The 15,078-nt window shown below is 36.1% G+C and overlaps 1 protein-coding gene across 1 annotated transcript in view; it reads right to left on the bottom strand.

The window, feature by feature from the left end:
• Positions 1-15,078, bottom strand: part of LOC150081364 (brefeldin A-inhibited guanine nucleotide-exchange protein 3) — a 235,668-nt gene that overhangs the window by 93,634 nt on the left and 126,956 nt on the right. Inside the window, exon 19 of the mRNA XM_090380184.1 lies at positions 3,125-3,343. Coding sequence (XP_090236310.1) covers positions 3,125-3,343 — 219 coding nt within the window. The remainder of the gene's footprint in view (positions 1-3,124; positions 3,344-15,078) is intronic.

The raw sequence follows: 15,078 nt of genomic DNA, 5'->3' as shown, positions 1-15,078 counted from the left end.
GATGCAAGAAGGCAAGCTTAATTAGCATCAGCCAAAAAAAAAAAAAAAAACCCTTCCAGTTTCCCCCATCCGTTCACTCCAAAAGTTTGTCTAGTTCAGACTTGAATTTATTTAAGCTGTCAACTTCCACAACGACAGATGGAAGTTTGTTATTTTCTCAACTCAGTCAAAGTTGGTGGCTTGAATGCAATATGGTATATTAGGTGTGAACTGGTAAATGTTTCATTCAGATTATCTTCAAGTGAAGTTACGCAACTAGATTGTATTGAGAAAAATTTTACTTTGTGACAGACACCATAAATGCAATGCTTATACAGTAGAGTGTCAGTTATCTGGAATAATTGATGTCAGACCTCTTCCAGATAGCCAAATTTTCCGGATTTGCTATAACTGAAGCAAACTTACTTTTAAAGGGCACCGCTGTCTGCAGAAAGTTTCTCGCCTTGAATATCTAGTTCACATGTACCGTATTTCAGTTTAAAGTTTTTCAGCCAACCTGTGCTTGCCTTAAAATCTTCATTACCTCTTCATTTTCGATTAAAATCCAATGCTTTTTCACATAACATTTAGAAGCCAAGTTCACCTAAACTTCGCTTTTGAAGAAACCACAAATAAAGTGCACTCTCTAAAGTGGCATTTTCAGGTTTCGACATAGCCTTTTCCCTGCCAGATCCTCCTTCACTACCCATAATCAACACAAATTCTGTTATAGCATTAGAATTTTTCTTGATGTCGTAAATTGTTGAAGTTCCCACATTAAACTCTTTGGAGAGGTTTCCTAAATTTTCGCCTTTTCTAATTCTATTAATAATTTCTGTTTTTTGTTGCAATGTTAGAACTACGCATTTTCTTTTCGTTCACATTTTACCGTAAAAAATTGAGAAAAATAATAAATCACACAGTTTCGGGCCGATATTATTCTTACCGAATCTGGAGCTAAACTAATCTGAAATTTACTCACGGTTTCTGAGAAAACCCAGTAGTCTCTGTGATATTTTTCCAAAGCACAAAGCACATGAAGGTCACATAGAATTCTAGAGGTCACAACCACAAAACAATAAAAACAATTTGCAGTTTTTGGTTTATTGGAATTTTTGTTTGTACAATTTGTTATAAATGGGTAGTACACTTGATCATTCGCTTATCAGAATCAAAATTCAATTTGCAAATGTGATCGCTATAACCAGTGCTTATCATACTCCATTAATAAAAAAAAAAAAAGATACAGCCTTTCAAATTATTCCAGATAACTAACGTTCTACTGTATTTGAACTGGAGGGACTTTTCATTTTAGCGGCAATTCCCATTAAGTTAATAACTACATTTTTAAAGATGATTCTGTGCCATGTCATTGGCACCTCCGTAGCCAGGTGGGAAGGAGCAGCAGTGCGTAGCACACGCTTCTTGATTAGACAGGGGTTCGAGCCCGTCACCACCAAATACGGAAGATGCGGAAAGGTCAGGGAATGACCACTGCATATCCCAGAGTTACTGGGATAGGGAATGACCACTGCATATCCCACTGCATATCACAGTTGTTACTTATTCTCAGCGGATACCATCAGTAGTTGGCTATGTACTGAAATGCTGCAATTGCACTAACTTGTACATTAGCTAAACTCTTTACATAACCTGAGGCTTTAGCCCTAAACTATACTGATTATCAACTAAATAAACAGTTTAGGTTTGCTCACCACAAAAATAGTGGTGAGCTTCCCCAACTTCAATCCATCCTTTATTTTTTGGTAATTTACACAAGTGTGTTAAACAAGTGTGTGTAAAGTGTGTTACACAAGTGTGTGTAAAGTGTGTTAGTTGTCTGACGACACTGGGGGTTCCCCCATTTCCATGTTGCATTCTTTGTAAGTGACATAGAACTCTGTGGAGGCCAGAGATTTAAAAGTTTGTGGGGAGTGGTTTGTTGTGTTTTTTTTTTTTTTTTTTTTTTTATGAAACCCCCAAACACGAAAGGTATCAAAAACTATAGTACTTAGTACCGTGCATGGGTTGAAGGAGAAGTATGGGGGGAGGGGGATGCCGGAAACTTTGCTCTAGAGACTAAACATGGGTTTCACCACTTCAAGCCTCCACTAAGCAAAGTGGTGGTATTTCATCAGTTGATGAAAGTCATCTACCACCTTTGAAGTGTTATGTTCTGTTGTTTCTCTGACCATTTAGAGACTGGACACACCAGTCTGTAATTTTATAAGCTATTGAATTGGTGGCAAGAGTAACATCACTGTCACTCTCCCACATGGTACTGCTAAAAGTTAGGAGGTCATTTGGTTTAGCACTTGAAAGGGTGAGATGACTATATAGTCTGAAAGTATCTGGCCATTTTGTGTGCCTGTTCTGTCTTCCGTACAGCTATGCCATAAGGCTGACCAACAGTTGACATCAGCACACACTATGATATCTGCAGTAAGTAGCAAGTCTATGACTGCTTGTAGGTATTCAATAGCTGGATTTATATCTTCACCTGGTCTACAATATAGTGAAATAATGTAAAACTGTCCTACAGCACTGTTTAACACAAGGACAGCAAACATATTATTGTTAGTGGTCTCTTCATTGGTTAAAATACTTTTAGGTCTGCAGAACAAATTCTAACATCATATATCATGAGCCAACAAGATTATGTGGCCATCTGATTGAGCAGTGGGTATAACAAACTACAAAATCACAGATGAAACTGAATGACTTACAGGACGATTCAGAACAATGAGTGTATAGCGGGAAAATAAGTTTCTGATATTTTCAGAATATTTTTTCTTAATGTTTCTAAACTGACTGGAAGTTTCAAAATTGTGCAGATTTATCAAACAAAGGAACAACATTACCTGGATTCTGGCACACCTAACTGTTGTAATAAGAAAACATTGAAAAGGCTCCTGGCCAAACTCTGTTATAGGTATCATTGCGTTTTATGGAGGAAAATTTCAAGTAATTTTTTTGAAAATTACACGGTTCACCAGAAAATTTTGCAAAAGCAAGAATTTCATTATACAAGAATCTGACTACATTAACTATGCAGTATTTATTATATTTTATTTATTCAATTATACCCAATATAATTAATTTACATATTTTCTATACAATTATTTCAAAAAATTCCGATGCTTACCAAGAATGTTACAAAGTTTGGCTGCTCTTTGCAGACCATCCAGACTTTCAGCAATTGCGTCTTTTGCCCGCCTGTGTTCTTCCTTTGCACCTTCACTTCCCAGCAACAACCCTAAAGTACTAGAAATTCCACAAGAGTTGGTTCCATTCAGTAAAACTGAAAGCACTTCGAGTACCATTTCCCAGCATTCAGTTAATACTCGTTGGGAAAATTTCATACCTAGTTGATGTTAAATAATAAATACATACATATTAATACAAGGGAAAAATGTAACAGAACAGAATAGTATAGTAAAGCATAACCTTTAGAAGCCAAGAATTATTAAATTTTAACGTGTTTTAAAAGTTTCATGTTTTCGGAATAATGTTGTGGGGGGGGATGAAGAGTGTAAGAAACCAAGACTGTTTACAGTCATGGAAACAACTTCACATATAGTCTGATGCCATCGTAATTTTTTATTCATGCAATTACCCCATTCCCTTTTTTTAGGGGGGGCTAAAGAAGGAAAATTTAGTTAACATAATAATTTTTACAAAAGCATTAGTCTTATGAAAGATCGTGGACATTCCACCAAAGATGGCATCCTTGAGGGCCATCATAGCCGAGTGGTCAAGCACAAGCAGTAGTGTAGGAACACCTTGGCATTGGGGCAGGTGCTAAGGGTGCCACTGACAGCCACATCAGTTCCAAGCCAAGCTGTTTCGACGCCTAAGGCTAGCTGATGAAATGGATGATGTCCCATCAGAATGAGAGCAGAGGTCGGGGTAAAATTAATTTTCGCCAAATGGCACATTTTCAGAGGGCAATTCAAGCCTATATGCCTCCTTAAATCTGAGTATACACTGCATATTAGCATAGATCTATTTGCCACCAGAACGTAATTCTGAAGGGACCAATCAGGCAACTGCTTCATCAGTGCATGCACAAATGCATAGCAGTTCTCAATTCAAGCATTGTGTACGTTCTATGATACTGAATAAGTTAGAAGTTATAAATAATGTGTGTATAGTGTTTTTGTGCTTGCTATATAAACAGGTAATCGTGAATATTGTGATTTATAATTTAAATAAAACCTTCCAAGGACAAAACCCCTTTAGTTAAAGTAAAACATGACAAAAGTCCCCATTTTTTCTGTTTTCAGACTTTAACACCATTAAAAAAATTTTAAAGAGGGGAATCTTTAGAAATAGAAAAAGAAATTAAAATTTTAGTAATTTTAATAATGACACAATTCTGAAAAATATTATATCTTTGTCTGCTTTGGTTCACTCTACTTGATCATTGTTTGTCTACCTGAATAATCCTCCAAAAGTTACCTGATGCATTCAGGTCACCATTTAGTGATCATGTGACCTCACCTTGTATCTTAGCAGCCTGCCAGGGGTTAAATCAGAATTAACCTCAAGTCATTGCTGGGGAGGGCAAGTTAAGTGTGTATAAAAAGCTGCTAGATTTAACCTGAGGTGTCAGTTCCACTTCAGCTACCATAATGTTAACGTCTATGGGAATATACTGTTATGAGCTTTGTAGTGTTTTTAAAAATTGGTTATACTCTTTGAGTGACCTGAAAAATCAGTCTTTCTTCAATCATCATGGAGTTCATCAAGAATAATAAAGGAGGTTCAAAACTATGTGCAGAAAGCTACTTAAACATCAAGAAGAGCTCAAACAGTAGACGAATACGCTGGGAACATTTGCAGAGGAATGCACTTTCTTGCAAAGGTTTTGCTCATACAGATTTGGAGGTGAAGCAACTACTTTCTGTGACTGAACACAGCCCCACAACCCAGATCCTAACAAGGTTAAAGCAGCCGAAGTAAGGAACACCTGCATATATTGTTGCAGACACCATATGTCAACAACCACTTGAAGTTCGTTGTGCCATTGGTCAGCTTGACTCTCTGAAACGTAACGTTCGAAATTTACAGGAAGGAGCATTGCCAAAGGACCTAACACTTGTCGTCGCATCCAGCCACCAGCTCTTCCTGATGGAATATTTACAGTATGCATGAGAACGATTCCTCCCGTTTCCACCACAGTTATGGAATGTCCATCAGGCAACCATTAATGAGGAGGATCGCACCAACAACCTATGCGAGTGTTGGAATTTATCTTTCCATGGGCTGGGGCATGTCCACCCAACCATCTAGAAGGCCATTGAGAGTATTAGAAAGTATCAGGCTGTATCAACTAAGGATTCTCGTGGTGAACCTCCAGAAACAAGTCAAACGTGTCACAAAGGAGTATCAGCAGTGTTTGAAGAACCTTTGTCTAGACTATGTGAATGAGAGGAAGACCTTGGAAGAATTTCTGAATGGCATAGATCACAGCATCAGGTGGAAGAAAAATGAACTTTAAAGGAACCTTAACACCTAATTAGTTTTTCAATATTGTGTTTTATTTGTTTGATTTTTCATAGATGCAGTATGATGTTCCTTTTATTGCTCATTTTTATAATTGTATAAATAAGTTCATTCTTCTGTAAAGCAGTGAGCTATAAATTTATAATGCAAGTGTTAAAGTATGCTGCAGTGCAATACTTCCTTATTGCAGGCTTATGACATAACGAATGTAATATTTTACATGTCAGAGAAGTGTTCATAAACTACAAACAATAAGAATAAAAACTACGGGGCTGCGCTCGCTTCTTTTGATAAAATAAAATAAAATACAGAATCTCTTCCTCAGCTATGAATACATAAATGTGCTACTATATCTATATAATATCGGTGTAGATACACCATAGACAACTCTTAAAGAAAAACTACGATCGTAGTGTGAAAGGCATCATTTCAACTGTATCTCACATTGAGCTCATCTTTCACAACGAGTTACCACGCATTGCACTACCTCGAATAAGTAACGTATCACTAATAGAGAAGACTATTGTCACTTATTCTCAGTGGGTGCCACCACCCAGACGGCACCGTTTCAAAGCTAGTTGGCTTTTCATCAGTGGGTGCCTTTCACACTACGATCGTAGTTTTTCTTTAAGAGTTGTCTATGATGTATCTACACCGATATTATATAGATATAGAATCTTAAACTGACCAATATTATATAGCTATAGAATCTCAAATTGAATGATTTTATACAGATATAGAATCTTAAACTGACCGATATTATATAGATACAGAATCTTAAAATATTATGCCTTGTTCCATTTAGTTTACTTAAATAAATACGTTACATATGGAACTCAAGAAGGGTACCGCATAGTCATGTTAGATAAACATAGTGCGTGACCATGCTTAGACAGAAGTTTGTTTTACCACAGTAAAACAAGCTTCTGTTATGTATTTTTGTATTTGTTACATATTACCATGTAACTGGCATCTCTCTTCTCCCATTGGCTGAATAAATATCATTAGGAGGAAAATTATTTTAATGTATAGAAAGACTATGATTTCAAAATTTTGTATTATTGTTTATTGTCCCATAGGGTGTTTTGTCCTACAGTGCTCTTGAACAGATAGTGTTAAGTTTGTATCCTGTCACTAACGGCCGATGTTTCAAAAAATTGTGGAAATAAAAAAATGAATGTATTGAAAAAAAGAATGGAAATGGTTATTTTATTGCAAAAATAAAGATGCAATATATTGTTTCCGTGCCTCTTATCTGGCACAAATAATGTTCCATTTTGCAGTTCAGATAGATTTAAGGATTGGAAATGTAAATCCAAACATTCTATTTCATGAGAATTCATTACAACTCAACCAATTTCACAAAATGGAAACTGGTAGAAAAGGGTCTTCAAAAATGTGGACTAATTGATGACATTGCACAAGCAGCACTAAGAAGTGGCATTTCGAAATGGTGCCATATACTGAAGATAATATTAAAATGTATATTGTTCTGTGCTGAAAATAATTTGACATTTCATGGACAAGTTTGTTAAACAGAGGTCCTACTGTACTGTCTACATGAGTAGCACAGTGGTATCACACTGGGTGAAAAAGGCCAGGTTCGAATCCCGTCACTGACACGAGGAATATTAATGCGCTTTTTTCACTCTGTGGCTGAGTTAATTGGTCTCAGGCGTAGATAGCAAGGTTTTTCATCCAGCAAAACAGACAAATCGACCATAGAACACACACACAATTGACACATAGCATGGCAGATGAATTAAATATTCAGGTGGCCTGAAAATAATAGTTTGGTTTTATTTGGTCCAACTATACTTATTATTTTTTATTATGATTTTACCAATTATCGAAAAAAGGCGCGTAGCCACGAATTTGCCAAGGCACCAAAAACCTAGCTATGGTTCTGAGCACAAGGGTGAATAAGTACACGTACTTTGAGTGGCCAGGGTTCAAGCCCATGACTGCTAAATAATGGTGCTGTTTCTTGTATTCTCTGTATCTTGCGAACTCCTCTGACAATGCGATCATCCTGGAGTATAAACAGAATTTATTTATTTATCCAGTGCTAACCTATATCTATCGTGTGCTTATCTGCCACATGCTGTTGTTAACTGTGCTAAAACAAGAACTAAAATAGCCTAAATTGAGCAGTAGGTCACATTAAAGCAAAAATGTGTAAATGTAAAGTCAATAAACAGAGACGACAGTAATTAAGAAAGGATTCAGAAACACTGCATAAACTTATTTTGAATTTGGTAACTTATAGGTTTAGAAAGGAACAAGGTCTATGCTACACAAATAAAATTAATCATAGTACAGGTAACCCTCGCTATTCGCGAGGGTTACGTTCATGAGAAATGCCGCGAATACCGAAAACGCGAATACTGAGTTATGGCTCCCATAGTAATAAAGGGGTTCCGTTCCAAAGTATGAAATATATAAGAAAAACTAGTCTAAAATTTTGTCTATGTATGTATTATATGTACCTTCATAATATGACTATGTACATAGACAGTACATAGTGAAATGCAAGCATATGGCATCGAAATGAAAATAAGAAACAATTTAATATTAAATGTAATATTTATTAGAAATTTCAAACAAATCTTTCAAACCAGCGTCTTTGCTAGCTAAAAAACCTATACCGCGAGTGCTATCACCAGTTTCGCTAAAGCGTTGATAAGGAGTTTTGCGTTTTCACGAATGATGAGTGAATTTAACGGAATTTTATTTTGAGTTCGTTCTTCTATCCACAGATTTAAAGCTTTTTCCATTTTTCTAATTTAACATCATGAGTTACAGAGAAAATTTTTGAAGCAATTAGCGCGTTTTCACGGACACTACGGCGGATTTTTTCTTCCGATTTCTTGATTGATCGTACCGTTGACTCGTTGATTTTATAATGTTTTGCCACTGAGGAATTAGAAATTTTATCTAATAACTCAATTTTATTCGCTAATGTCATCACCTTCTTTGATATTTTCACATTTCTCTTGTTATTCGTAGTGATATTTTTGTAGGGGTTAGAAAGAACTTGTCCACAACAAAGTTACTTCTTCCGTTAACACACTCGGAAAAAGTCTGTTTTTCACCGCAAAACGGTAGATTATTAACTTTGGTAAGCATATCAATTTATAAATTGATAAATTTATTCAATTTATAAGCATATAAATTAAAAGCAAACGACGAAACCTTCCATAACAAGCGCATAACACATACTGAACAAAGATTAGCGAGAAACTTTCACGCTCGCGATTTTGTCACCCCTCTCCCCCCACCCACCGAGCGCTGTTTTGACCGGGAAAGATAATTTTAGCCACGCCCATGTTTTTTTATGGCGGAAAATATTCACGGCGCTTTAAAATTCACATTTTTTAGGTTTCATTTTATATTAAATCGGCGATCGCGAATACGCGAAACCGCGAATACAGATACCGCGAATAGCGGGGGTTTACTGTATTATATAAAATGGCCTCTTATAGGGTTGACAAGTTTATAGAGTGCATTTCTATTACAAATATAATTATCAGGGAAATATCCATTTGACATCAAAGAACAGCAAGAGATCTGATGATATCCAGAGTGAAACTTCACTGTCAAGACCTGCTGCTAACTAGAAACTGAGATATACTACATATTGACTTGTTTGTTATTTGGTTTTTAGGAGCATTAGTAACTAAGGCCATATTGCTCCGGGGATATGCGGTGGTCATTCCCTGACCTTTCCGCATCCTCCTTATTTGGTGGTGACGGGCTCGAACCCCGGTTTAATCAAGAAACGTGTGCTATGCACTGCTGCTCCTTCCCACCTGGCTACGGAGGCGCCACACACACACACACACACACACACACACACACACACACACACACACACACACACACACACACACACACACACACACACACATTGACTTAAAATATTACTAAATTTTGATTACTGTTGTGTATTTCAAGTTACATTATAATTAGGGCTAGGCACCATCACAGTGTTTCCCCATACCAATTTCAATGAAATCACTAATATATTTCATATTTTCATAATTTTTCCTATTTTTATTATTTTAATAAACAAGTCTAAAACAATCTGAATTTGTTTTCCATTCACATTTCCACAAAACTTGTACAGAAATTAATCAAGTCATCAAAAAAAAAAAATTGATAAAAAAAATTCATCCAGGACAAAGCAGGAGAAATGGACAATTCATCAACGTAGGTAATGCATTCTGGCAGCAATATATAGAACATGTAAATTCAATGAGTATGTACATTCACTTTTAAAACTTCCTACATCATCAAGTATCTCATACATCATGGTTATTTCTCATCACTGGGTTATTCAGTCATTCACTTACAGTGCCTACTTCCCCCACTGATGAGACCCCTAAAAAGAAGAACCTTCTGTTTGGCCATTGCACAAAACAGAAGGAACTGGAAGGGAAATGTCATATATTTAACATAATTAGCAATATACTTCTCCATTGAAGCAGTGCTTTTGAATTTAAGTGTGTAGTGCAATACCAAAGCAATTTTTGGTAAAGGGTCTCCACAGTATGAAACTGGCTCCTATACTGAGGTTTTTTCCTTCAATTTTTTCAGCCTTAAAAGATTAATTATGCTTGACAGCATATTTTGCTAAAATTTGAAAAAGAAGATTTCTAGTTACTTCACCACATGCTTTATTCAAGATCAACAATTTGTAAATAAAGATTTTTATTCTTCTTGTGACTTTTCTATGATTTGTTCTCATGCAAAATATTTAATTATGGCATCCCCCACCTGGCCTGAGGCACCTCCATAGCCAGGTGGGCAGGAGCAGCAGTGCATAGCACATGCTTTTTGATTAGACCATGGTTCGAGCCCGTTGTTGTTGTTATTTGGTTTTTAAGAGCATTAGCAACTAAGGCCATATTGCTCCGGTGCGGTGGTCATTCCCTGACCTTTCCGCATGCTCCGTATTTGGTGGTGACGGGCTCGAACCCCGGTCCAAACAAAAAGCGTGTGCTACGCACTGCTGCTCCTTCCCACCTGGCTACGGAGGCGCCATTTCGAGCCCGTGACCACCAAATACGGAGGATGCGGAAAGGTCAGGGAATGACCACCGCATATCCCTGGAACAATATGGCCTTAGTTGCTAATGCTCCTAAAAACCAAATAACAACAACAACAACCTGGCCTGAAACCCGACAATTCTTCCCCAAGGTTACATTAAAAAATACTTCTAACAACTCTTCTCTAAGATACTTGTATAGATTTTACCTTAAACAAAAGGTGCACAAAATTCCTCTGTAATTGTCACACTCAACTTTACTTCCATTTTTATATATTGGTACAATTAATACTTTGCTCCAAATGTCTAGAAATTATCCTACAGAAAACAGTTTCTGGATAAATGCATTAGTACTGGCCAAACAGTACAAGGGAGCCAGAAGTTTTTGGAACACCAGCAAAAAAACAGCCTACCTCTGTTTTCTGCTCTTCCTGCAGGTACTCATTCAGCAGGCCTTTGAAGTTCCATAAACTATAAGCCTTAACTGCCCGTGGAAACAATCTATACCAATGATTAACAACTGAAGGCCAAAGGAAAACTTTCTACAATATAGTCTACAATTCTTATCTCTTAATTCCTGGTTCTGGTATCACTTTAATACCATGAAAATTTCAACTTCATTCATTTTACTGTGCCCCCTCAGAACCTTATAAACCTCAATCACATCACCCTCTAAGGTACTTAGTTACAAGCTCCAGAGTCTGCATTTTTTTGTCTTCTCATCAGCCCCCAAGTGGGGCTGATAAGCCTAATCCCATAGGAAGACCATATGTTTGTTTGTAGATGTCATTATTGAATCTAAAATGCCTTGCTTTTATAAGGGTAGTGGCTAACTCTACAATATGTCTATAGTAAGAGATGTGCATTCTTTTAGTGTCGAGTTGGTTAAAATTCAGATCAACCAGAACAACAAATACTACAGCTTATTATCATAGTAATAGTCTTCAATCTAATTACACCGCAACAGAGCTCAGCCAACACGCATAGTCACATAACCATAATAGCAGTAGTAGTAGTAGTAATGGAGGCATGTGATGCAAGAAAGCAAGCGTATGAGCTTGTGTAGCATCAGCCAGAAAAAAAAAAAAAAAAAAAAAAAAACAATTTCACACATCCATTCCCTCTAAAACTTTGTCCAGTTCCCCCTTGAATTTATTTAAGCTATCAACTTCCACAATGACAGATGGAAGTTTGTTCCAGCAATTAACCACCCACTGGTTAATGGCAAATTTCTGCATACCTATTCTACAACTCTTTTTCCTCAATTTGAATTTATGCTGCCTCAGGTTCGTAATCTGAGCAAGCAGAAGAATCCCATCAGAATTCAGTGTGTTCAACCCATTCAAGGCATTATACACCTCAATCAGATCACCTCGCAGGTGCCTAGTCTCCTGATGTGGCAATTTGCAGAACTTGAGCCTTTCTTCATAAGATCACCCCTTTGTTCCCCCCACCAGTCTTGTTGCCCTTCTCTTTACTCGTTCTAGCAATAGTACATCCTTCCTAAAATGAGGCTTCCAGACCTGCACGCAGTACTCAATATATATAATCATCAAATAGATTCAGAAATAACCTTAATGAGATTAAATTCTAGTCACAAGTTATTACTATATGAAGCCTTGGCTATTGAATAGTTCTGCCAAAACTCACAAAATGAGATTCTTAATATGAAATTACTGGCAAATCTTCTGCCAATATGTTGTCTAATATGAATAAAATTCCCAACACATGCTTTAACAGTGCATCCTGGAAGTTAAGTTCATTTATAAAAAGTTCACAACTTCTGTCCAATAACGTAACCAACTGACGACATTTCACAAAAGTCTTACGTTAAGACTCTTGGTACTTGGTCCATATCACACTTTAATTATGTATGACAACCTGAGAAAAGAGTGGCACACTCTTTTTTCCTTGGGGCATTTTTTTAGTTTTAATTCATTTCGCTTCACTTGTATTCAAAATCTTCAACTACACAGATTAAGAGGTGAATATCATAAAGGACGTAAGCGTTAGCTAAAATTTAGTGATGAAAACAATGGTACTATAAGTCCTTGCTAAAATAAACATAGTATTAGATCCTTTTCATATACAGTAAGTGTCGGTTATAGTGATCACTGGTTATTAGAATCAGCCACTCAACAAAATCAAATTTTGAAGAACCGATCCAAATCAATAAAATGCACTACACTTTCATCGTTTACTAGAATCACATTTTCGGTTATAAGAATCAATTTTGAATGCCTTTGTGATATTTTTCTAAAGCACATTTCTGGAGGTCACAACCATAAAACAATAAAAACAATTTTATTTTAAAAAATAAAAACAGTTTCCGGTTTATTGGGCTTTTCTGTTAGTGCAATAAATGGGTAGTACACTTGATCTTATTCATTTGCGATAATACTGACAGCTGGAATTCTGTTTTCACGTTATTATGGTAAAATGTGTTTCCCCATCGCTGAAATCTATTCTTCATTTCTATATCTAAACTTAGTCTCACTTGCGTGTGTCGTGTTAGTTCCAATTTGTGTGTGTGTGTGTGTGTGTGTGTGTGTGTGTGTGTGTGTGTGTGTGTGTGTGCGCGCGCGCGCGCGCTTTGTTATTGATTGAGGCTTATCTTTTTTTTACTGTGTTTTAAATTTTATTATCAAAAAAAAAAAAGTCAGCGAACAGAAAAAGAGTGAATTTGAGTGTAAAAGATAAGTTACAAATTATAGAAACGTACAATAAAGTAAACTTAGGCAATATGTCTCAAAGGGAAGCGGCAGTAAAATTAGGAGTGCCTCAGTCATCTTTATCAAAATTGTTAAAATCATGTCACACATTAAACTAATGTGATTAGTGAAACCACAAAAAGGAAGCATGAAGGGAAATGCCAAAAGCAGATGCAGCTCTGTTCGTCTGGTTCAAACAGGCCAGCTCATTTAATGCGCCAATCAATCGTAGCATTCTTCTTCAAATAGCTAATGACTTTGCTGAAAAACTACACGAAGAGTTTAAAGCGACAGACGGATGGCTGACAAAATAGAAGGAGAGGCATGATATTGTTTACAAAAGACTTCACGGAGAAAACAGGATTCTGATGGTTCTGCAGCTGACACCTGGTTGAAAACCTCTTGGAAAATTGTGTTAAGCACTTATAATCCTGAAGACATTTTTAATACAGATGAAACAGGGTTGTACTACAGGGATAACCCAGACCACTGTATGATGTTTAAAAATTCCTCTGCATCTGAAGGAAAGAAGATCAGGGACAGGATTACAGTTCTTTTAACATGCAACATGACAGGAACAATCAAGATGAAGCCATTAGTTATCGGCAAGAGTAAATCGCCTAGATGTTTTAAAAGAGTAAAACAGCTGCCTGTTGAATATGCCAATAATACCAATGCTTGGATGACAGCTTCTTTATTTGAAGATTATCTTCATAAATGGGATATTAAATTGGATAAGAAAAACAAAAAAATTGCATTGGTTTTGGACAACTGCCCAGCTCATCCAAAGTTGACTTTCAAAAACATTAAAAACATTGAATTAGTTTTTCTACCAAATACCACATCATTGATTCAACCTCTTGACCAGGGAATAATAAAAACCTTTAAGACCTTTTATAGATCGGATATAAGGCGAAGAATCATCCAGTCTATAGATGGAGGTTTGGGAACATCATCTCATATCACAAAGCAAATAACTGTTCTAGATGCACTTCGATGACAATGAGTGCCTGGAATGAAGTTTCCGAAACCTGCATTAGCAACTGTTTCAAAAAATGTGGATTAATTATTCATGATGGACAACTAAGTCACAATACTGATCACGTTGAAAAGCCCAAAGACATGGGTGAACAAGAGTTTAATGATTGGGTGGCCGTAGATGGTAATCTGCAAGTTACTACAGCTTTAACAGATGAAGAAATAGCCCAGTCTGTTACTGATAATTTCAACGAGGAGGAGGAAAATGAAGATGAACCCAAATGAATTCCAGTTACAAAATGGCAAACTCGTGAAGCTATAGCCATCCTGAGGAGAGCGTTGGAAGAAACTGATGCAAGTGATCATGAATATAGACTTTTATACAATATTGAAAAATCTATAAATAGACTTTGTAGTGATAATTTAAAGCAATCTAAAATAAGTGACTATTTTAAATTATAATCGTATTACAAATTGTTATGTTTAATTAATATGTATATTAATTAAGCTATATATGTAAGTATAAATTTATTGTTATTTTGCTAACCTGTACATAAATTTATTTTTATGTTGTTCGGAACATAAAAATCGGAATATTCTTCCGATTTTTACGTATCATTTAATTGGTAATAAACATTTGGTAATAAAGTATACATTTGTGCTTTATCTTTATTTTTATAGCCTCTGGATAATATTTGTCGATTTTCGCTTATTAGAATCAAAATTCAATTTGCAAATGTGATCACTATAACCGGAGCTTACTGTAATTATATAGTCAGTTATGCTTTCCTTGTTTTTATTATACACTCAACATAAACCTGTTGACCATAAACCACTTTAAGCTAAATACTG

This window comes from Mastigoproctus giganteus, chromosome 8 (assembly GCF_048544385.1).
Source record: "Mastigoproctus giganteus isolate SK-2022 chromosome 8, ASM4854438v1, whole genome shotgun sequence".
Taxonomy (NCBI): Eukaryota; Metazoa; Arthropoda; class Arachnida; order Uropygi; family Thelyphonidae; genus Mastigoproctus; species Mastigoproctus giganteus.
Note: the sequence above shows the minus strand (reverse complement) of the source record. Positions and strands in the feature narration are given on the sequence as shown.